The 24,479-nt window shown below is 36.7% G+C and overlaps 4 protein-coding genes across 17 annotated transcripts in view; all 4 read right to left on the reverse strand.

Moving 5' to 3' along the window:
- The window catches only part of LOC135162887 (xin actin-binding repeat-containing protein 2-like), a 59,280-nt gene extending 52,439 nt beyond the window's left edge, over positions 1 to 6,841 (reverse strand). For 9 of the 14 annotated variants that reach the window (XM_064121826.1, XM_064121820.1, XM_064121825.1 and 6 more), the window contains exon 1: positions 6,245 to 6,495. The gene's annotated coding sequence lies outside the window, so the exon portion shown is untranslated. Of the gene's footprint in view, positions 1 to 6,244; positions 6,497 to 6,681 lie in introns of those variants that run through there. The other 5 variants (XM_064121822.1, XM_064121824.1, XM_064121823.1 and 2 more) reach the window with 3 other exon arrangements.
- Positions 6,842 to 8,631: 1,790 nt separating this feature from the next.
- On the reverse strand, positions 8,632 to 10,791 carry LOC135162890 (phosrestin-2). Its single transcript, XM_064121830.1, has one exon. The coding sequence runs from the start codon at positions 10,729 to 10,731 to the stop codon at positions 9,607 to 9,609; it is 1,125 nt and encodes a 374-aa protein (XP_063977900.1). The 5' UTR covers positions 10,732 to 10,791; the 3' UTR covers positions 8,632 to 9,606.
- Positions 10,792 to 11,114: 323 nt separating this feature from the next.
- Positions 11,115 to 17,372, reverse strand: LOC135162889 (tRNA (guanine(26)-N(2))-dimethyltransferase). Its single transcript, XM_064121829.1, has 7 exons — positions 16,953 to 17,372; positions 16,771 to 16,879; positions 15,795 to 16,205; positions 15,185 to 15,478; positions 12,738 to 12,905; positions 11,955 to 12,304; positions 11,115 to 11,285 (listed from the first exon to the last, which is right to left on the reverse strand). The coding sequence occupies exons 1-7, from the start codon at positions 17,060 to 17,062 to the stop codon at positions 11,165 to 11,167; spliced, it is 1,563 nt and encodes a 520-aa protein (XP_063977899.1). The 5' UTR covers positions 17,063 to 17,372; the 3' UTR covers positions 11,115 to 11,164.
- A 207-nt stretch (positions 17,373 to 17,579) lies between these two features.
- On the reverse strand, positions 17,580 to 20,294 carry LOC135162830 (ribosome biogenesis protein BRX1 homolog). Its single transcript, XM_064121720.1, is given in 3 exon segments — positions 17,580 to 18,668; positions 18,847 to 19,123; positions 19,763 to 20,294. Coding segments are annotated over 2 exon segments (1,005 nt in total). The 5' UTR covers positions 19,115 to 19,123; positions 19,763 to 20,294; the 3' UTR covers positions 17,580 to 17,931.
- Positions 20,295 to 24,479: the final 4,185 nt, after the last annotated feature.

Consider the following 24,479-nt stretch of genomic DNA (forward strand, 5'->3'; position numbering starts at 1 on the left):
CCTATGAGTCCGTTATCAATACGAAGCCTCGATAATCCCTATTTGCACTACGCAAGACATATGTGAGGCATTTCGCCAAATGTCATGCCAGACTCGGTCTCAACATTGGCAATATTTTTTCTGCTTCTCAATCTGTATATCTAGACCAGAGGGTTTTTCGCCTCTAGCCCTGCTATAGTGGATGTCATGAGTCTCAATTAAATTGACTCCTCATAATTAGAAATTTCAGATCCCAAACATTTTCGGGTTGTCTACGAAATAATGTAGATTTTTGCATAAAATGTTCTGGATTAAAAAAAAATTATTGTTATTTTATTCCCTTTCTTTAACTGCCTATCAATTTGGAATTCTGCAAACCAGAAAAAGTCTAAGTAGCTGACTTTACCGGAATTCTATTTCTGTTGGTGCTTCCGTGACATTTGGGAGTTGGATCATCCACTGCGTTAATCCTGGATGATCTAACTAAGTTGTTACTAGCCTCTGACTGCTCACAAATTATAAAAAAGACTTTTTTTATAGCGTAGACACTAGACAATCCTTCGGTGATATTGGGTCGTCGTACCCCGTTAGCCCTCGATGAAAATATCCATATGCCAATAATTATATATGATATATGGCATGTCCGACTGTAAATATATTTCACTTATATCTCCGGTGTATGTCAAATGTATGGACATAATTATATGTGCTCTCATATATTCAGTATATATCTGATATATTGAATTTTCGGCTGGAATATATCTGCGTATAATTGATGCATATTTCATAGATATACCGTATCTATCGTAGGGACTTGGGTTGTGACTTGGGACTTCGAATTCACTAATGGTAGAGAGATCACACGAAGAGAAAAATCTGTGAAAATTTATTGTGCCGGGCATTAAAATCGAGGTGCAAGATGCTACAATACTGAAACGTATTTTACTCACACATTAAAATTTCTATAAATACCGTAAATTTTGTAATTAATGATATGCAGCATCGTAAAATTTACTAAAGAGCATGTTGGATTTTTCATGAAATCAATAAATCAACAGCTAAAATCAATATCATTCTCTTCTAAGTGTTTATACTTTAAATTGAAAAATATTTTTATGATTTGGAATTCGGAGAAGTGTGAGGTATGGTGGTGAGGTTGTATGGTGTTTAGGTTTGATTGTAAGAATGTAGACAAAGTGGAATGAATAGGACTCTTTGAGAGCATGTGACTAAAAGGTACAGGATGTTGTTTCCCTTTATAAATCTAGTTAGTTCCTCTAAGAAATCGGTACAGAGCGGATGTATCTTCCGAGCACAATTATTTTAGTTAAATAATAAAGTAGAGAAATAGTTACAATTATTTACAGAATTATTATTTCAAATGACTCATTTCCAATAGAGCATTATAAAATTTTCAGATCTATCAAAATTGATAGATATTTTTTAATAATTTCTATCTAGCTCAGTTTATTTTATTGTGCCTTCTTTTATTTCTTACTGTGCGACACAGTAATTGTTCAGTAACTCATTGGCGATTGGTTAACGATGAACGCCGAATATAGCCGATTATTGCCGACGTTGGACTTCCTCATGAGAGATGTTGCATCAAACTTTGACTTTTTACGAGGCCGATATAGAAGTTTTCCTAAGCCGATAAATAAATTTTACTGTACGCCATAGTAATTTCTGTTAAGTCTGAGGCTTGCAGTCTGCCCCGAAATTGTAAGGCACCACAGTAATTTTTATCGGGATCACACTATAAAAATTGTCAGATTCTTCTCTCCCTGCAGAGGTCCGTTCTGTTCTGTTCCTGATCGTACCCTGACTCTCTGAGAGGCCACCAACTTTGTCAAAGCCCCAATTCGTCGAGCTAAGTCCCACAGTTTTCTTCACCAATATTGTCACAAGACTGGCGTCGTCAAACAGTCCATTGTCCTGGAGTGAAACTGATTAATATGATATTGAAGTGACGTCATGAGAGTGTTGACAATGGTCCAAACATCCATTGGATTGCCTAACCATCATCCAAATGGCGTCGCAGGGGTCATGACCAATATGAAAACATTGGGAGCTGCTTACCACGATGTCCAGAGGACACCTTGGGACACCTTGATGATCAATGTCTGGACGACAGGAAAGAAAGATCGGATTTCTCGATCCTATTATCCATCATTATGTCCGTCGATACCGAGACGCTGATTAAAACGATGTATTGGTCCATGCCAATACGCCACTATTAAGAATGCTTGATATGTGTGGATAAAAATGAATCATCTGTCTATAGCTGTTTTTCAGTCCATTTCAGTATGTTATAGTTTTTATAGTTTTTCCCCAAACAGTACTGAAATGTTTAGAATGGTTTTAATAAATAGAACCAGAGAAGAAGCAGAAAGGAATTAATGAACAAGGATCTTCCAAATAGATCTCAAATGGGTCTAGAGTGTGAAATCTTTGGTCACTAAGAGTCAGTTGATCTGTCTGGAGACATCATACCAGAAAGATATACCTTCTGCGTGCAATAATAAATAATTAAAGTTGATAGTTAAATCGTTTTTATATTATTGAGACAATCCCTGTCCATAATCCAACAGCCACACTTCACTCCCTTTTTTTCCCGTCATCGCACTCATCTGGTTGTCCAACCGAACAAGAATTGGAGAAAAAAAAAATGGGAATCGACCCCGGACTTGCCAGTATGACGTCGAGCACTCTTACCGACTGAGCTACCGGATACCATAGAAATTCCCTCTCACATTCAACACATTAATTCGAGTTAATAATAATTATTATTTCCTATATATTACAAATAAGTATTATCCTCACAATTACTATCAAATAATATATTATTATTGTGATTGTTATTATTGTGTATGATTGAGTACGATGGCGTTATTTGGTGAACACAAATGATGGGAATGTACTGGTTTACAGAGGTCGATTGATCATTGAGTTAATAATCCAGACTTTACTGGTGTTCTCAGAAGGATTTCTGAGCTTCATTGGAGCCAAATGGGAAATTAAGTATTCGAGTACCGTTTTTTTCCGAGGCGATGGAAAAGAATTGCATTGTTGGGGGAATATAAGTTATGGGAAATTAGTTAGATTGATAGACATGAACATGTAGCTCAATCAAAAGGAGTATTTCTATAGCTACAGCTGTTTGCCAAGATGATTAATTGTTTTTAATAGCAAGTAAAACATTCATCGTTAGCGTAACGGAAGAACTAATTCTTGAAAAATTAATATAATTTTTGAGGTAATTTTTCCACTTTTTTCATAAAACACCGATGCGATGTGTTCATTGTTGCTACAACTCAGTTCCAAATTGTCGATATTGAGAGTCCTTGGTATGTGTGGACAAAAATTAATCGTCGGTCCATAGCTGTCTTCAGCCCATGTCAGTATTTTATTGTTGTTTTCACCGAACAGTAGCGAAATGTTTAGAATAATTTTAATAAAGAGAACCAGAGAAGAACCAGAAAGAAATGAATAAATATGGGCTTTTTGGGAAATGAGTCCAGAGTGTGAAAACTTGGTCACTAGGAAGTAATTGCTCTGGAGACATCATCGGAGAAAGATATACCTTCTGCGTGCGATAAATAAAGAATTGAAGTTCATAGTCAAATCGTTTTGATAGTATTTAGATAATCCCTGTCCATAATCCAATAATCTATGTCATTGAATCGGTTTGTGAATGAATTGGATTATATACTTTTCTAATTAACGATAAACTTTTTATAATTTTGTAGTAGAGCTACCCACAGAAAAACAATCCGGAAAACAAGATGAATTCATTTGCACTGACCCAGAAAAATTTTCGTACCAACAGCGGAATTTTTATTCGGGTTTGTGACAATTTTCCCTGAACTCTCCCAAAATTACTGTAGCACCCAGTGAAAATAACTGTTGACCCAGTAATTTTTCCCGCATTTGTCTCCATATACTTTTGCTAAATATATAATTTCGAAAAAACAACTCAAAATTTACTCCTGCATGCGTAAAAATCCACTGGAAACGTTCCCACGTCAGTCTCATAAGATTTTGAAGTATCAACCTTTGACAACATCAATTAATTAAATAATTCTATTCTCTTAATTCTTCTCGTGGTGCATCATAATTATCTTTCGAAACTCCCGCAAATATAAATACACGCATTATATTCCCAGTTAACAAGACACTGATACAAACAGCCGGGTGAATCCCTACATCTATTCTGAAATTAGAATTTTTCCCCCAGCATGTGAATGTGTTAGTGTATAACCCGGATCCACTCCGGGATTCTAAACGGGTTCCCGTTGTGCGAACGCGTTCCGCGCCATCGCCATGCTATTTAATTCTTGGCAAGTGCTGTAAAATCTCGGTTCCTCCTCTCTCCCTTCTTTTCACCAGTAAGAATAATCCAAGAAGCGAAGAAACCAAGTTATATCCTAAGCCGTTTATATATTCTCAAGAAAATTGAATGACTCACTGTTTTTATTTTTTCTTCCCATAACTATTGTAATGAAAATAACTATAATCAGACATATGCTTCATTCACGCCAGGGTGTGTAGTCATACTTTCCACAGAACTTAGTTCCAAAAGTGATGAAGTTGACTTATTTATTTTATTATAAGCCTTTGAACTGCAATGAAAATTCATTTTTTCGGTGAAAATATTCACTGAATTTTTGAAAATCAGGTCTAGGTATCTAAATGCGATTTTTTGATCCTTTCATACTGGAATCTCATAGGTAGTCAATGAAAAAAATTAGGATTGATTGAATCAATGATTAAGAAAAAAGAAAATTGTGAGAAAGAAAAAGTTGAAATCTGTCAATATCTCTAGATGCTACATTCTCAAAACTGAAGAAGAAAAAAATGTGACTGCTTTTTGGTACCGTCAAAAATGAGAAAAAATTAATCAAAGTTAATCGACATACCAGAACGTAGATTATTAGAAAATCGGTGGTCAATAAGTATATGTTGATTAAAAGAAAACTTTTAAATTTGTAGATTAGTATTACAACTGTTGATTTTGCCCATCTCATTTTCCTAATCTCCAAAAAAATAACTGAAAACAGAACCGATATTCGATTTTCGGCATTGTTGACGTTTCGATGTCCAATAATTTTTCGAAAAATGCAAGTTGATTACCTTTATTTTTGTCTCCTTTCACTTCGAGAGTGCTTAAAACATGCAAACCTCTTCCCATTCAACATTCTCTCAAAAATTCAGAAATGGCCTTCATTATGCTCAACTCTCTCCTTGCAGTTGCCAAACTGCAGAAGAAAAATTGTTCGAAACAATGAATCCGAATGGCTTTCATACATTACTAAATCACAACCAAGTCTATGTTTCGAATTAAATAAAATCCAATTTTCGAACGCGCCTTGAATTTTTTCGACATACTAACAAATTTTATTCAATCATGTACCTCTCTAATCTACAAAAAATCCACATTTTCGATTCTTATTAAAACCAAATATAGAACAGCAGGGTAATAAAGACACCTTTTTATTTAAATTGGTGCAGTGGCAATGAAACTTCCTGAAAACTAAATTTCACAAGCTGTTAAACAATTGAAAAAAAATTTCTTCGGAGCCATCTATTTTCCAATTACTCTGATAATCATTCGACAACTTTCAACAAGGCCTTTAGTATTTCTCTATTAACTCTGGGGTCCAAAAAAGGCATTCACCAGTTTTTGCAAGTATTTATTTAAATATCAAATATTTAATATTTTATTTAGATATTTTTTCTTAAATTTATAATCACACACGATCATCTAGAAATGATTTTTCATCCATCCCCCTGATTTCGTAATCCTCCCACTGTATAAACATATCCAGTGCACATGCACTCCAAAGCTAATAACTGAATCTCCCAACAATATCTTCAATATCACCCTTAATGATCCTTTGAAACGCGACGACGCTCCGGAATTCACATGTACACCAGAAAAATAATCAACAACTAATTTTCCCATTGAATTTTTCAATTTAGCCATTTTTCTTGCCCAAATTATTCAATTTCTCCGGACTTAAACACGAAGTAGAATCCTTGAAAGCAGATTGCATTTTCCCCTTGAAATCCCCTCATCTCCTCCACCTCTACATCATCATTTCTCAAAGGACACCATCGCCTCGTGTGCGAATATCTCCCACCGTCTCTCAGGTTCACCAAGATCGATGCCCGACGTCTGGATGGCAAAGCGTGGGTTGGCCAAAACTCCACAACTACCAAACCCCTCCGAATACCATAAAATGAACAGAAAAATTTCACTCACCGTCTTCACCGAAAATCAATGGTTGCCAACTGATCGTTCAATTATTATTTCCTCTAATTCACTCGCAAAAAACACCTTCAATAATTATTTAAAAAATAAATATCCAGTGACTGGCTTAATTCTGATTATTTAATTCCTTTGATAAAAATGCACTTCGGTTCACGAATTGAAGGAAGAGCGATGAAACGCGAAGTACCCGAGTAGAAAGAGAAACGACACGCTCGGCAAAACACCCCGCGTGATACTGAGCCTCGCACTCCTCAGTAGATTCAGTAGATTCGACTCAGACGCGGGGGCGGTACAACTACTTCGTCTTACCCCCACCCCCCTCTCTTGCTCTCTCTCTCTCTCACTCTCTCTCTCTCACCCTTGCCCTCTCGTTCGCTCGATCTCTCCCTAACTGATTGAAAATTGTCCATCGGCGATATTAAAATTACCTGAATTGTCTAACCGGCTTTGATTTGGGTCCTGTTTTCCTCTCACAAAAAAAATAAACACTCGTTCGCTCGGTCTTTTTTTTTTTTTAAGTAGATGAAGTAGATGCAGAAGAGACAACGATGTCCGTTTTAACGTGTGTCTCGGGAGTGACTGCGGCACACCGGCACAACTCGCCGGCTCTTGCGATGGGGTCACGTATCGGGTGTAAAGGCGAAAAACGACGCAACTCCAAGGAGCACACATGCGAGAAGGAATGGAAGCAGTGGGGCGTTGACGGCGTTTGCGTGGATAATCAGTGCGCACACCGAAGAACACCCAGTAGAGGAATCATGATTATACTTCGATATGAGAGTGTATGAGTGAGGGAAGAAAGGAGAAAAAATCGTTTGCAGGACTGGACTAGTAATTTATTTTTATTTATTTTTTCATAGATTTTTGAAATTTTTTTTTTGGGGGTTTTGCTCTTCATTTTTTCCTGGATTTTCTTTACGCACGGGGCGGAATTTCTAAGAGAAATTTGTATGCGAGCACGGGAAAAGCGTTTCTAAGGGGTGGCCAGGAAAAAATTGCAAAATGTGAATTCTTAGGAAGATAAAATTTTGGAAAAGTTTACCAGAAATTCCAAGAAAGTTTAGTTTCATGGCGTTAGATTGTTTTAGACCTAAGGAATTACGATTTTCTTAGAGCTCGTACTGGTATTTGTATAGGCGATTTCGATGTTTTAGTTTGAAGATCTGAAATCGAGAGTCTGGAGCTGGCATTTCGATAAGAAAATTTTATACAGGATTATTCTCAGATTCTGCAGTTATCGCATGTGGGGAATTCTTAGAGCTGAATTCATTGTTGGGGAGAATAAAGAAGATTGCGCTGATGGGCTTCATAAAATGAGAGGGTTATGGATATTGGGGTAGTGAGTGGGGTGAGGAGGCTCAGTGATAAGATGATGTTAATATTATTTCAATGAGAATTGTTGTTAATGCAAAAATTCAACCAGGCCGAGTGGTGCACTTGGTAAATTGTTAAATTCTCACAAGCTCAAGCTCAACAAATTCACCTCAAACATCTCAAACATTTTCTGGTGAAGGCCCTTGGGGGATGGCCGCGTATAAAAATTGGAAATTAAGACCAAATGTCTCTCTATTTGTAGACGGGAAATATTTCTCGGCGATTTATCTTACCTTACGCGATCGTTTCTACGAAATTGTGGTGTGAACAAATGAATTGTTTGTTTTAAATAAGCAAGACTGACCAAACTTCGCCAGAAGGGTTTATCTATTCGTAATCAAGAACTCCAGAAGTAAATTCCGACAAAATCTCTTGAATTACTGCTAAATTTGCCCTGAGAGGAATAATTCAATCGACTGCCCTTCAATCGTCCAAAGTTTATGAATTTTTAGTCCAAATTCTCCTGCATATTAATGATTAGAATGAATTCACCAGCGAAATCCGTCGATATTTCCCATTGCAAAACACCAATGATGCAAAATTGCAATGATGGAGTGCATAATTTCTCCTCATTTTGATGGAGAATGTTCACCTGTCCTCGGCTAACTAGAGTGCAAGTATATTTGGATGAAAAAATCGATGTAGAAATAGATATGCAATTCAACTAACAAATAAACTAATCTGATCTGGCTATCACCTTCAATGCTGATAATTATATGAAATTTGAAACAAGGAAATAATCAAGAGTATTTAGGGGACTGAACGTCTTGCATATTGCGTAAATCGTATGCACCTGAAATTACATAGTCGCAAAATACTCTTGAAATATTCACAGTTCCGCTTGTCTCTGGAATTCGCAAATTCGTGATTCTCCCGGCACAATCTTGGCAGTGCCTTTTTTTCTTCTGGCTGTCCGCCCGCACATGCGCAGATATCTCCAACTCATCTAAAATCTCAAATATACAATCTAATATCCACATATGATTTACCGTATGACATCACAATTTTACAAGTATCCAGTCGTTTTCTATTTATTGAGAGCATTCTTCGAATCAACAAAATTTTAAAGTTTACATGACGCAGAATATGAGTTGTGATTAATAGCAGAGACATGGTATTGATTATATACTGCTTCGTACTAAGGAATTTGAAATATTATTGCACATCTCATTAGTTGAATAATTATTTGATAATATATGAGTAGACTACCAATAATTCACAATGGAGTATAATAGATTGTTCGGTCGTTACGACGAAGTACGAATAAAATCAGAAATATATCGTATCCTCTCAGTTACAGACTAGTCAGTTGATTATGTTATTCATGTTTTTATCATATATAGTGGAATATTTTGGCATTTTGTGTAGCCCATCAGGCAAATTTCTACGTCTTTAACTTTCTAGGCTCGTTCGTTCACGAGCACTTTTTGCCCTATCGGACGGGTACAGTCCTATTAATTTTACCTGAACAAATGTGAACAAAAATAATTGAAAATCTATTGAAATTCAGTGAACAACAAGCAACATTTGCATTTAACAAATAGCAAAGAACACAATTTCAGCAATTTTTGAAGGGTAATTCAGCCTAAAGAAGCCATGAAAAGAATTATCGAATGAGTATTTTACCTAGAAAAATTTTCAAGACTTTGGAATCTGAAATTTGCAAATGGAAAAATGTTAATAGAATATCAAGAAATGAATCGAACGTTTCTTCGTTTGAGTGGATCAAGAGGATAGTAGGAAAGTGGTAAAACCTATACGTCACCGTATCACTGATTAATTTTGCGATTATTTCGACAATCATCGGTTCGGATGGACGTCTGCAAACTCTTAAGACTCATTTGAAAAAGTTCGTACGACCATTCCTCTGTCTAATCATATTACAGAGAATCGCAACATTTTTAGACCTGTCATATTAATTTTCCATCATCTTCCCACTTTCCCCCTAAAGTTCTCACTCAGAATCAATCCAGCTCTGACTACTCCTTGATCTTGTCCTCCGGTACATCCTCGATCATAACGCTCTCAGTTGGCACCAGTTTAATCTTCTCCGAGGGCTTAGGTCTCATGAGAATGAAAGGTAGTTCGGCAGTGAGTTCTCCCCCCAGTGCGCCAAGATACAATTTAACTTTGACTGCATAAGAGACAACAATCCCAAACGAATCCCTGACATCGGGAGTGGTCAACAAGGTACTTGAAGCGAGTTGATCCTCTTCTCTCTTGAGTCTTCCATCAAGTGCAATTCCCCGTCTCTCTCTGTTACACTCTAAATCCGGTCTGAGATATATTACCTTTTGCAAAGTGGAGCCCGGACTGATGGGACAGCCATCCTGGGTTTCAACAGCATCGATAACTGTCCTGAATTGTCCATTCTGAAAGATAACCACATCTATCCCCTGTTGTACCAGAGCTTTAATCTTCTTTACCATTTTATTACTGTTATTTCTGACACAAATATTCACAGCAATTGGCTCTCCATGATTATAAATCTGTTTATCAAGTGTCACCTCAAGCTCCAGCTCTCCGGGACTCAATAAGAAGTCTTTTCGGACCACAGTGCAAGGTTGTCTGCCTTCTTTAGTCGGTGCAAATTGAATTTTCCTCACGCCAAGACAAATGGTACTCCTCTTATGAGTGAAATCACTATCAGTTTCGCCACAAAAAATCTTGACGTAGTAACTCACACCACAAGGATCACCAGCTTCTTCCTTTCCTTGTTGAAGAGTGACACTTGCTGGTGATGATTGGGGAAATGTAAAGGTGAATGGAACAGCGTTGGAGCCTAATTTCTTCAGGAGACGATCTTGCAAACGAGTCGTATTGGAGTCGGTTTTCTGAGGGGGGTAGATTTGCTCAGACACTAGGCAGAGATCTTTCTGAAAATTCAGGCCCATCACCTCGTCCTCCTCTCGTCCATAGCGAAAACTGCAGATCAATTGGCCGAAGACTTTTCTGTTTGAATCTATGTAGTCCTGCTCCACTCGCAGGACTCCATCGATGGCCTCTGTACCAGATAAATAATCAACGAATTCACGTTTTCCTAAGTAGAGAGATAGTTTTCCGTTTGGGGAACATTTCTTGAAAACTTTGAAGTTGACGACCATTTTGGCGACTTGAAATTTGACTTTTTCACTTCTGGTGTCAGAGGCAAGACTGGGGTGCGCGATGTAGGCGACGCTCTTATAGGGAGGACTTAGCAGTCGTTAGAAGCAGTACGGCTTCCTAATCTTATTGAGAGAACTGATGAAAATTTCTGATATCGTGCACGTGAAGCTTTTTTAGTGGGTGACGTGAGAATTGACGTATTTTTTCAGACATTTAGACTGAATCATTGACGGAAAGAGGGAAATATTTAATATACTGGAATAGGCGTAGATTATGCAATAATTAAAAAATTGTCGCTTTTTTTCCAGTTTTTGTCAAGGAGTAATATTACTTATCTTGATAAAAAATAAAAAAATAAAAAAAAGGTGTCATATCAGTCAAATATTAGTCTTTCGTTTTATATTGTATCAATATATTACCATCTATGTAAAGTCATACATTTGTTTTTTGTTGTTTTGGCGGTGGAGAATCAGAGCAAGATGTCTCTTCAAGTTTTTTCTTGTGTTTATTCTGGTTTCGTGCACGTTTTGATGTTTTCTCACTGGGATCGACTCTGGAACATTGAACGAAGATATTGAGAATTCGATGGAATTCGATTTGATAATTTTTTGACGAAAAAGTTGTAAAACAAAATTGAAAAAAATATTTCACGTAAAAGTAGCTTAATAAAATTGGGGTAGTTCTACAAACTCTTTGAAAATTTCAGCAAAAAAGTTGTCTCGATTGTTTTCACTTGTCAGACAGAGTGCTGTCCATGTTTGAAAATAAATCTTATAACGGTCGGTAAATCTTGTTACTGAAATCTTTTGAATCAACTTTCGTTCAATACATATAATACTTTTGACGTGGATATCATGGAAAAATTGTACTTTATAATTTTTCATACATGAAAAATTCATCAAAAATGCCCAACCGTTTCCTAATCGAGTAGTATTTTGTTCATTCAGGAAAAAATGTCACACCGATCAGTATAATTTGTTGAGTGCTTGATAAAGTTTATCTTCTCGTTTGAGAAAAATTGTCCGTCGGATGATCTTTTTCCCATGAATAAATAATTATGACTAAGCAGTATATACAACAAGATAACCAAACAGAATTTTTCTCTCCATGGAGATGGGCTAGCTGACAGTGCTATGCACTGATAGTATTCTTCACTATTTGACAGGTTAATGTTCTACCATGATTATATTTAATATAAAAATAATTGAAGAAAATAGCATACATCGTTGTTGATCTAGCACCAGGTCCCCAATTAGCTGTAGGATTAACTTGAAATCTTTGCATGTGCAGCCTCCTTGATTCCGGGTTCGCCGATGAATGTAAATCAAACGAAATTTCTTTCGTAAATTCTCTAGTCAAAATTGCTAGTGCTGGACTGTCTTTGCCAAGTTTTTCCCTCTTAGCTGGGTGCATTTTTTCCCAGGCTTTCACTACATCCCACACAACATCCACGGGTGCATCAGTCTTTATTGATAATCTGTGCGCGTGAGAAAAGGACACGTTGTAACCTGCATTCAACAATCCTGATCTAAACTTTACCATTGATGGGGTGTCGCATCTCACTATCGACATCTACACAACGATAAATAGAACATAAATTCAGTAATTATTCAAGTGATGCTGGTTATTCATGAGTTACTTATATCCATTCTCATTATAAAAAAACAGTAAAAATAGAATTGTACGAGAAAATTTACCAACGTGCAAAAATTTGTAAAAAGTATTTTCTAGAAAGCTTGATCACGGTTTTGGAAGCTATCCAACAATATATCATAAAAATTATGAATTTTGTTCTAGGTGAAAAATTTTATTCGTTTGCGAAGACTGCCAAAGTCCTTTTACTCATTAAACATTACCAACAGGATTTCAGTAACATTTTCAAATTTTGCACTAGATCGAATTCATCTTCCTAAGCAATTATAGTTAGCTCTTGAGTTCACTGAAAAAAATGGAAATCTGAATCATGAAAATTTGTGATAAAACTGGATTATGATCATCATCTCACCAATCGATCGAGAACGTAATAAAGCGGAGTATCTAATTCCTCTGTAACAACTTTGAGAACTCCAATTAATCGCTTCGACGTTGCCAGGTTCATTATCTCTATACTATCTATCAGTTCTCGCACAAACGACTGGTCGTGCAGAGGCCCCAACCAAATAGGTCCACCTATCTGAAAAAAATGAATGAATCTGAAGGGATGCTGTGGTAACGTGGAAAGTCCTTTAATTAGTTTTGGAAAAAGATTCTCTCAGAATTGAGATGTACAATCAGCCTTATGGCCGTGTCTACTCTTCCCTAGACAGCCACCTGGTCTATAGGTGTTAGTATTGGTGCCCTGTAAGCGAATTTCTAGAACCCATCAATACCATCCCTATCAACATTTATTTCCTCGATGCACGTGGCCTCGAGGATGTTCAGCCCACTGATTCCTTTGCTCAAATGATGAGGATCTTCCTTTGCCATCATTATTTTGCAGGAGGCAGCAATCCCCGAAAACGTAGAGCCTGAGGATCTGAGCTTTAAGGGGTTATTCTCATGTGAACGCCTATATTTTACCACTTTTTCGGAATTTTTTTTTATGCGACAACAAACTTCAATCATGTTGATTTTTCAATATATTTTTATTTGTATTTTGAAATATACGAAAAAATTTTTTTTTTTCATTCTTTACATTTTTAACATATATTTTTTTTAAGTCAAAGTAGTCCCCAACAAAAAAAGGTAGTTCACTGGTCAAGGTGATAGCGGCTGTTCATGTTGTCTGACATAAAAAAATCGAATGGATTATTACTCAGTAGATCTGTGGCTATCGTCCCTACCAAATATAATCAATTTCATTAAAAACAAAAAAGAAATATCGAGCTTCAAAAAAAAAATCACGAAAATCTCCTTCTTTTTCGTTACAAATCGTTTAAAAAAAATATGAAGATATTGTCGAAAATAAACAATTGTGGTAGGGACGATAACTATAAATGAGTAGAAGAACATATGTAAATTTTAAAGCAATCGGTTGAATACTTTTTCTTGTAGGACCTTGACCGTTTCAGAAAATGATGATTCGAGAAAAACGCGTTTAAAGTTGAAAGCCTGGTAGACAATCGCTTACGACACGTCGGCGACTATGAGCTGTAACTTATCAAATACTATGAATTTCGGTCTGAATTTTTCACAGCATGTTTTCAATAGGTTTTACTGTCAAAATATTAAAAAAAAAAAATCGATTTTTTGAAGTGCTCACATGAGAATAACCCCTTAAGGAGTCAGTTTCAGCCCCCCCCCCCCCCCCCGCCATCCGCCACCTCTTCATCGAAGTCGTCTCTACCACCCTGATTTCTACGAATAAGCGCTGCCACAAGAATTCACAACGCCGTGCGGCAGCAACCACCAACATTCATTCCTCAGGACAATGGGAGCTCATCAGTAGTAATTTTTTCAATTAATTTATTAGTACGGGAGTTGTCTGAGAAAAACTCTGATACTAGTACAGGAAAAATAGTGCAAAGGGGTGGTTAGGAAAAAAATTCCGAGCTGTCACTACAAAGTTTATGGGGTTGAACGTGAATATCTCTTGAACTTTTGTGAAAATTTTGAAGAATCGCCGAAAATTGTTACCAAAAATCCTGAGAAATTTTACATTAACAGGAATATAATAATTTAATTGGGACATGCCAGATAGTATGACTGTTGTGGTGTTTTTCCTACGCGTTCCAGTGCACTTGTCTCTCAACTAACTTATATCGAACTCTACATCCAAATAATTAAGCCACAAGCACTGGGTTCGCTCGCCGGTGTTGAAAAAATCCTTCATTGCCGAGAGTCGAATCTTTGCTCCTGGTACGGTTTGAGCAGGGCCAGCGTACTGAAAATTTACACTGGCAACACGCCCAAAGACATCCTCCCTTAAATAGGAAGATATTTTTTCACAACCGAGGGATTGTGATATTAGTATCTTTTTTTTAAACATTCCCACTAATATTTTCGCAGAAAAGCTCTCTCCGTATGGAAAAAGTGCTTATCCGTCGTCAGGACTCATAAAAATGTAGGCAACAAATTTATAAACGCCTTCGAAAGAGTTCTGAAGAGCTTTTTTCCCGATAATCATCCAATTGCGATGAGCCAAAAGATTTGCTGTCTCCTCTGGTCTCTATCCAAGATGACAACGGACTGAACAGTTGTTGCAGGGATTTCACATGATTCATATCGATTCTAATAAATCAATATTACTCTATATTTTGAAAAAACGCTTTTTCAAAATGTTCAAAATTTTTTCAACTTCTTGCTGTCATCAAATGGATAATTGCTAAGTGCTCCTGAGTGACGGGTGAGTCAAAATTAAAAAAAAAAATTGAATAAAATAATCGATTATGATGATGTTTGCACAATAATGGAGCCGGGTCTTAATTCTACATCTGTTTTTTGTATCATTCCCATTAATTTGATAGTACTCACATGATGTTTATGGTGACAGAATTTGCACAATTGATCGACAGGTGGTCCCATGGGTAACTTGTAGCCCCCATTCTGTTTCTTCATTCCCAGTGGATGTATCGCCATACTTTCACAACCAGAGCATTGATAGACTAGTCCTAAGCTGCTAGTATTTTCCTTACACTTAACTTGACCAGTATAAATCCGTACAAACACCCGAATATAAAAATCTACACTCACAGAAAGCAATGGGACAATGTAACGCCCATAACGTCCTGCATGAGCTGCTATGTGCTGCAAGAGAATCCTCAGAGCCTAGAAAAAAGGAAAAATGAATTCTCTTGTTTGGCTGGAATTATAAATCATTTAACATCTTTCAAATCGAACAAAAGCTGTTAAAACATCAACCAAACTTCAAGATCACCGTCTACAACGTAATTAAAAAGTTGCGTTTATTTTTATTCCGCAAAAAACATATTTATACGTTATAAAAATGTTAACCAATTATTTATTACAGTTCCAGAAAGGCTCTTCCATTTTTCTAAATTGAATTTGATGATGAAGTTCTTGAAACATATTAATGTTAAAAAAGCCATGAAAAAAATTATTTAAATGAATAAGTTCAACTTACCATTTCATGACACGCTTTAGATTTCAGAGAAACTGCTCCATATTTAACAAAACAAGTCTCTGGAGAATTTCCAGCTAAAACCGCCATGTCAGTCGCCGTAACCAGTAACAAACCTCCATTAGCGAGACACTGTACAGCACCATCGAGGAATATCGATGGACAACCATAAGGATCAAGATCTACAGCGTCAAAACGTGTTTTCCGATTTTGATACATCACCATTGTTGCGTCTTCATGACTCGGAGTTATCAGCTCATCAACTTTGTTGTGCTGAATATTTTTTTTAATACACTCTACTGCTTTTGAAGATATGTCATTTGCTACAATCTGACGAACATACGGTACTTCTTTAGCATATCTGATACTGCGGAGTCCTGTGGCGGAAAGAGCTTCTAGAATTGTGATTCCATTCTGTAAGAACGATCCGTTGAAAAATATCACAAAAATGTAGGCAGGTTCAAGGAGATGGAGCATGACTGAATGACTAATTCCTCTTATTAAAAAATATTTTAAGTCCAAAATGTTAGGATACCTAGGGAATACCCCAGGAAAAATAATCAAAAGAATATTCCAACAGAAGAAATTCCTCTAAGTTTGTCTAATTCTTTATTTCGTGAAATAATCAAATGAATATTATATTTATATTATATAATATTATTGAAATATTTAATTTGAATTTGTGAATTAATCTCACACCCATTAATAATTCGTAGACTTTTTATCAATTTTTTTATTGAGCCAGCATTTAATAAACTTCAAACTTAGAGGGATTTTCATAAAACGAATCGATTAGGTCTTAATTTAATCAAATTAAACTATTATTTTTTGAGTAATCATCGAAAACATTTTTGGTTACTTGACTAGGTACATACACACGAATAATTTCCAAAAAAAAACCTTTTAAATTCGTTCGTTATCCCAATTCTGTTCTAAAAAGAGTTTAAACATAAACAAAATATTTAATAAACTAACTTACCTCATGCTTTACACCTGCATGATCCGTGGGATTGTTTTTCACAGCTTCATTTTGTGTACCGGTTGATTTTTCGTGTTTCTCCCGTGCAAATAGACTTAATACTCCTACACTATACAAGAAAATACGTTTGTTTATGTTTCCATTGGTTTACAGGAAATGTGTTATTGAAAAAATTGATAAACCTCAGATCTCTGTTGAACTCTTGTACGGGATTGTAGAACACGTTTTTTTCCAGCACTAAAATCTCTGCTTTTCCCTCTTTAATTATATTCTGAGGTTCTTCACCTTCCATTGGATAACAACAAAATAATGTTAGAAAATTATAAAAGAATCAAAATTTTTTTGTATTGGATAACACTCATTGACTGAACGGTTGTAAAATAAAACCGAAGGTTATGTTCGTTTCAAAATGCAAACGGATTTGACGATTCGTATGTAGATAGCTGACAGGTGATTTCTTTTCGTCGTATGACGTAATTCTAGCGGTTGTACTAGGATTGTACCCGTTTGTACTGAGCTTAAAATATTTCGTTAGTTTCTCATTGATTTTTACATAAATAATTGAAAATTTAATGTGAGTTTCGCCCGGCAGCCTAGCAGAGATTATAGGGGAGATATGCAGGACCAATCACGAGAGATCAACCACGAAATATCCTAGCGTTAGCGCCGGAACTAATTTTGCAGCCGGACTTGTCGGTATGGTACCAAACGTTACGGCTGGAAAATCGGAGCAGAGGGAAAAGTCGGTAACGCAGATAGCGTAAGGTGGGGGAATACAAATAAGTAGGACGACCATGTAGTTAGCAGGCAAATCATTTACTTTTCAACGTAGCTTATTTGTATCGCTTGGGAATGATTGAGGATGATTTAGGAATTGAATTGTGTTATTTCGGAATCGATCGTTTATGTATAATTAACTTTTATTTTTAGGGCATATAGTTAGCAGGCAGAATGTTTAAATATTGAGTTTAAAAAACCGAATATGTCTGAACCGATGGGAAATGATTTGGGAAGTACAAAAAATATCATCCTCAAATTTGGGAAGTGATAATTACCGTCCAAACACAATTCGCAAGTTTTATTAGAGAATACCCCCACCGCCGTTAAACCGGGCGTGGTTGAATAAAACACTTTTTTTATTCAACCGCCAAAATAACAAATTCATTTTCCAATTTTATTTTTTTCCCCTTTCTTCTTCTTTGTCACTTCTGACCCCAATGTTTTGGACTTAGTGGACTTCTTAGCCATTTTTTCGAAGTTCCTCAGAGCTCTTTTCTCGAGTTCCTTCATCTCAGCTACAGATTTTTCTTCGAATGGATCTACAGTTTCCTCACCCGTCTCCCCAGTGCCCTGGTTCGTCTGTGGCTCCTCTGACTCTCTGGCCTCCAGCTCCTTGGCCTTCACCAATGGTGCTGATTTAAATATATCATCCAATGGATTAAACGAGTACGAGGCCTCAGGCTTGCTCGCCTTCTGTGCCATCTTCTACTCTAGTATATTTATGTACTTTCCACCAGCTTTCTTATTCACGGCATGACGATACTTCGCTGGAGAGATGTAGAAGGAGTTGTCCTAGAGGGTTTCTCCTCCAAAACTCACAGCAAATATTTTCACTGGATTTTAAACAAATCTGGGGCCTATCTCTGCCAATCCTCCATCTTCAGTCAGGATCTGGTAGTTTCTGAACCATATCCTGTTGTCCAGGACGCTGAATGTGTCGACGTGGTCGAAGAAGGGCTTGCTTTTGGGGTGGTGGTTGGGCACACCAACTATCTGGGTGAACAACTCTCGCAGGAGGGCGTAATGAGAATTTGTGGAGAAGTTCTCATCGAAGGAGAGAATTGGACGTCATCCCTTTAGGCAATTGCCTGTTAATTTCATTTCTCCCATTGTATAAACTGTAAAAGTCGATAGTTTGAATAAATTTGAACGTTTCAAAAAGTTAATGAATTAGAATGAGAAAATGAAAAAAAAAACAAAAACTGAAAACTTCATTGGAAAATAGAACTTCAAAGATTAGGAAAAAAGTAGGAAACAAAATTGGGAAGACAATATGGGATTGCTAGATTAGCTTACTATTCTCAACCGAAAATTTGGCAGAAGGATCACTTTTGGCATTTGAACACCACATGTAGAGATCTCTTTTCTTCCTGCCTTTGAATAAAACCGCCTTCTTATAATTTTTGGCTTCGCAAATGTCGTTCACCACCTGGAGGTTCTTCTGCCTTTCCATTTTAGCTTCTGTTCAATGATGAGGCATGAGGGAATTCAAATCCTCCATCAAGTAACGGTCTCGATGATTTATTCCCCTGGACGCGAACACGAAGACCCTTTGTCGGTCCATCGATTTTGCCTGGAAGTAAAGAGGTGGATGGAACAGAGTAACCTTAGTTCGCTCAGCGTTATCTGCTGAATAAACGACATAATTTTAATAAATCAGATCTCATTTTTGGGTTTTTGAAATAAAAAAAATTGTTTTCATTTCAATGATATTTTTACTCCACCGGCGTCGAGTTATAAACGATTGACAATTATCCGTTTCTCTGGCTTCATGTATCAGGAATGTGGGAGAAAGTCAACAGATTGGATTAGAAGTCAAGGGATTGTTGAACCGCTTAATCAGGATCTCATAAAAAGCAAAAATAATTTTTAAAAAAAGTGGCCAAGTCCACGTTTCAATGCGTTGTGTTTTGCACGGTTTCGTTAACTTCACTGGTTTCAAAAAATGCAGCAAATAAAAAAAAAGCCAAGCTTGTATAAATACACTGCCTTAATTATGGAGCCACCACTCTGAATACAACGTTTATGCCAAAAACGCCTGATATTTGGTCGAAAAAAAAATGTTCAAAAAAAACGCCGCGACCAACGTACTTGGCGCGGTTTCTAAAAAACCCCATTAGATGAGAGCTGCTATTCACTATAGATATAGGTCCTACATTGTAGGATTGGGTTCAGGAAGTGTCCCTGGACAAAAACATCATTGCTGCCTTACTGTGCTACACGTATTGATCTGTGGATGCCAGATTATCCAATGGTATAAGTTAATAAATTCCCCTAATTCCAGGGTTGCACTATTGAGCAGCTCTGGATTTAAGCCATAGAGGAATTCTAACTGATTGGAATAAAACACATTATTATCTCATAATCTGCAAACACCTCCTGTGGCAATATAGTTTCTGATCCTGAAGTACTTCAGGATACAGAACCTCCTAAGCTAAATCCTCGTTAGTAGGAAAAACCGCGTCAAGTACTGTTTAGTTTGAATTAAAAATATTTATTTTTCACAAACTGTTGGAATGTCTAGAGTTAAAAATTAATAAACAAATATCAAGAATATCACTTCACTTCAAACAATGAATATATTTCGCACTTTTATTTTATACAAAGGATTATTTTATATATTTTTTACTTTATAATTAATGATTGGACTGTGAACTGAGTTGGGATTAAAAGAATTAGGTATAACGACACGATGTCAATGTAGAATTGTTCACGAAAGAACAGTCGATACTCTGCGATGTTGATATCGCCAAGGAAGATTGAGTACTGGTTGTTGAGGAAAAATGTTGAGTTGTGGATTTGAAATTCACGTGGACTGGGCAGAAAAATTTGGTGGATTTCAATTGGTCAAGGAAATATACGGACATTGTCATTTGTCAGTTTATTTTGAAGGTGGAGTAGGTAGTGATCGTGTAGGGGAAGGGGAAGGGTGTCATAAGGTTGGAACGGTCAGTGGGTGAGTGGGTACTATCAGGTAAAAAATGATCCTACCTTAAAGGCAATTACAAATATTTCCTAGATTTAAATGAGGGTACAATTTACAGAAAAGGTACTTGAAATTGGGGAATAGTCCGAAGTTGTAATTGCTAGAAAACTCTCTAGTCTAAAAGGAAAAGAACACATTAAGAGGCCAGATTATTCGAAAATGTGGCCTTTATGATACTAAGATTGGGATATTTTGAAGAGATAAAAATAAAAGTTTATAGTAAATATATATAAGTTTATAGTAAATGAATTCCAGGAAAAACCTTTAAGGAGAATTGTGGGGATTTCCCCTTTTTTTTGAAATCTAAATTATTCCGACACGATGAACCATTCCGCGACGGAACAAGTACGTTGGTGGCGGCGTTTTTTTTTTGAACATTTTTTTTCGACCAAATATCAGGCGTTTTTGGGATAAACGTTGTATTCAGAGTGGTGGCTTCGTAATTAAGGCAGTGTATTTATACAAGCGTGGCTTTTTCATCGTTTGGGAACTGTGGGACGATACTTATTATCATTTGAAGAATATATTCTCAAAATAGAATGGACAAATGACAATACTCTTGACATCACGAAAGTCTGTTATACTGATTCCTACATATATGGGTTCATAGTGGTCTCAGGAGGCTAATTTGAATTCAGATCTCATTTCATTTTCAAATTTTAATCATGATTTTTATAATTTCAGGGCGCTGTAGCATGTTCAACTCTAGTACATTTCTTTCATTTCCCCTAAGACTGCTATGTAAATTCTTTAATTATAATTACAGGTCACATGAAAAGTTATGAAGACCTTCGATATCATCCGCCGCGAAGATATAAGTTTACATCGAGATGTTTATGTCTGCAGAGAAAGTTCGTGCTTTGCTCCCCGATCAGCGGTAGGGAAATCGATAGTTTTTTCCACCCGAGGGGGAATAAATTGACAAATAATCATTATCCTTATTCTTACAATTAGTACCAAGCAATCGGTTATGGCTGTGATTATTACTATGATTTCTTTCTAACCTGAGGCGGAAAATACAGACTTTTCTCCTACTCTCCAGGTGAAAAAATACAATACTCGGGTGGGAAAACATGATTTTCCGTCTTTACTGGCGTAAAATATAATTGTGGCATGATGCACAATAAATGAATTTCTTGAAGTCTATTTTCATAGCGTCTCTAATATTGCAAAAGCCGGCATTCGAGACAAATATTATTTATCCTTGTCCCTCACAAATTCTAGGACAATTCCAACCTTTGAGAAACGAAGGTGTTTCAACAGGTGCACTAAACGGCACCATGAGAATGTATCTAATGCATTTATTCCATGTAAATACAACTTGCCAACGAACAAATATCTTTATTTCCTGCTACGATTTCCAACATAATATTTTATCGTTCCATATTTTACTGGGTAAGATATCGTCACAGTTCTTTTTATTGCAGTAGACCATGCATCATGAAATGAAAAATGATTTCGTATTTTTTGCATTACAACTTCGATTTTTTCATTGAAACTTGGTAGTGGGGACATTTCATATAGGTCCAGTTAGGCGGACAAAAATATTTGAGAAAAATTATGGCGCTAGTACAGAAAATGAAGCGCAAAGTGCTGGTCAGGTAACAATATCAAGGCTGACACAAGAAATTTTATTAGGATTAAAATTCGCCAGAAATCCCCAGAAATTTTACCTTAACAATATTAGATTTGTTAGATTTGTTAATACTTGAAGCATTATAATATTTTCTAGTACCAGTACTGGAGTGTTTATAGGAAATTTCTCGGTGTGTACTCCATTTTTTTCTGTAGAAAAAAAAAGTTTCATTGATTGCTGCATTTCCGAACTTATAGAGAATTGTCCATATTTTTTCGAGAATTTCTGATTATTTATGTTTTCTTATGTTTAAGGCACGTGTCTTCCGAAATGCGAATGCAACAGTTTTTTCGGACGTTTTTGTATTGTTTTTCTTTTTACGAAAGCTGCTTTTTGCTTTCACATTGAAGCTATGCGTTTGATCATCTTCATGGGATTTGTGAGCGAAGACGATCAAATTTCGTCCAATCACACGTATTAATTGGTCAAACAATTTTTCATGTATTTTTATTTCGTTCTGAAACGGTTTTCGCAAATATCTCGAAAACTATCAGTAGTAATACCCCAAGACCTTCAAAATTATCGGATATTTCCCGAGAGTTTCGTTGCGTAGCACCGATCGGGATAAGGTTCGCAGGTCTGCGAATCTTATCCCTCTCGTTGCTACGCAGGGAAACTGGAGGGAAATATCCGATTAATTTTGAAGGTCGAGGGGTATTTGGCTGGATTATTTTTTTCATTCCAATTTCAAACAATTAAATGTGTGGCATTTCACGTCATATAGTATAGTTTTTCACTCGTAGTTGTGGCTTCTCCAGCGTATATTCTCTGTCTGCACAAAATGCAGAGAATTGTTTCCAAATTGTGGCTTTTGTCTTCACTGTATTATTAGGAACATTATTTTTAATTTTCTGATCAATAATCTCCAAGGATTCTCCTCCAAATCTGCTCATGTCGAGATAAAGTCTTTGAACTTGATTTTTTGTAATGACAGTTTTGGGGTTTGAAACGCGTACAAATTGTTTATCGGATATTTTCATTGCTTAGCAACAAACAGGGAAATATCCGAAAAATATCCGAAGTAAAACTCTCTTACTTGTACCACGTGACGGGAAATGCCACCATTTGATTGGTTGAAATTGGGATGAAAAAAATAATCTAATCTATTTCACTTCTTCACCTCTCAAAATATTCGTCTCGATATACTTCATCTGAATGAATTAAATTATGTATATCCATGGATATTAATGTTTTGGGGTATTCGAATTTTTGGATTATATGCTTTGGGCCGAGACACGGCATCCTTATGAGAGAAGCTACTGAAGATTCGGCCTAAAGACCCCCCTCCTTGCCCTTTCTTCCCCTTGTCATCGGTCCTGGGGCTTGCGCGGGGCGCCTGCTGAGCAGCGATAGCTGTGGTTAACTTCATAGCGTGGAAAATGTTGGCCATTTTAGACGCCCAAAAAATTTACTTCAATTTTATTAGTGATTTTCACCCCTAGCTCCTATTTTGAGGTTTTAAAAAGGGTATTAGAGATCTCTCCAAGGTCCTAGAAGCACGAGCATGTCATCTCCCAACGGGGAAGGGCCTCCTGAGGACCAAAATACATCCATGGGTGAAGACGCCTTCTGTGACGGGGATAGTGAGCTGAGCGCGTTTAGTTACTTCCAACGGCATGGAGTGCCAAAGCCCTTGGTTAATTATAGGAAATCCTCGGAAGACGAACACCCCCCTTCCAAGAGACGCAGATCAATTTCTCCGGGTTTATCTTCTCTTCAAAATCAGGTGAATTTCCTCACGTCTCTGCTTTTGCAAAAAGTTGCATCACCCTGCGCTACCAGCACATCTTCAGCGATACCATCAGCTGCCTGACAAAACCTTTTCTTCATAACCCTCTGGTACCCCCATCTTGTACAGTCGAGGTGAATCTGGGTCCTGGTAGGACGTAGGTAGATGAGAGACGTCGACTCTGACCAGCCAATGCCGAACGCTTAAGGGGTTATTCTCATGTGAGCATTTCAAAAAATCGATTTTTTTTTTTTTATATTTTGACAGTAAAACCTATTGAAAACATGCTGTGAAAAATTCAGACCGAAATTCATAGTAATTGATAAGTTACAGCTCATAGTCGCCGACGCGTCGTAAGCGATTGTCTACCAGGCTTTAAACTTTAAACGCGTTTTTCTCGAATCATCATTTTCTGAAACGGTCAAGGTCCTACAAGAAAAAGTATTCAACCGATTGCTTTAAAATTTACATATGTTCTTCTACTCATTTATAGTTATCGTCCCTACCACAATTGTTTATTTTCGACAATATCTTCATATTTTTTTTAAACGATTTGTAACGAAAAAGAACGAGATTTT

Source organism: Diachasmimorpha longicaudata, chromosome 5 (genome assembly GCF_034640455.1).
Source record: "Diachasmimorpha longicaudata isolate KC_UGA_2023 chromosome 5, iyDiaLong2, whole genome shotgun sequence".
Classification (NCBI taxonomy): Eukaryota; Metazoa; Arthropoda; class Insecta; order Hymenoptera; family Braconidae; genus Diachasmimorpha; species Diachasmimorpha longicaudata.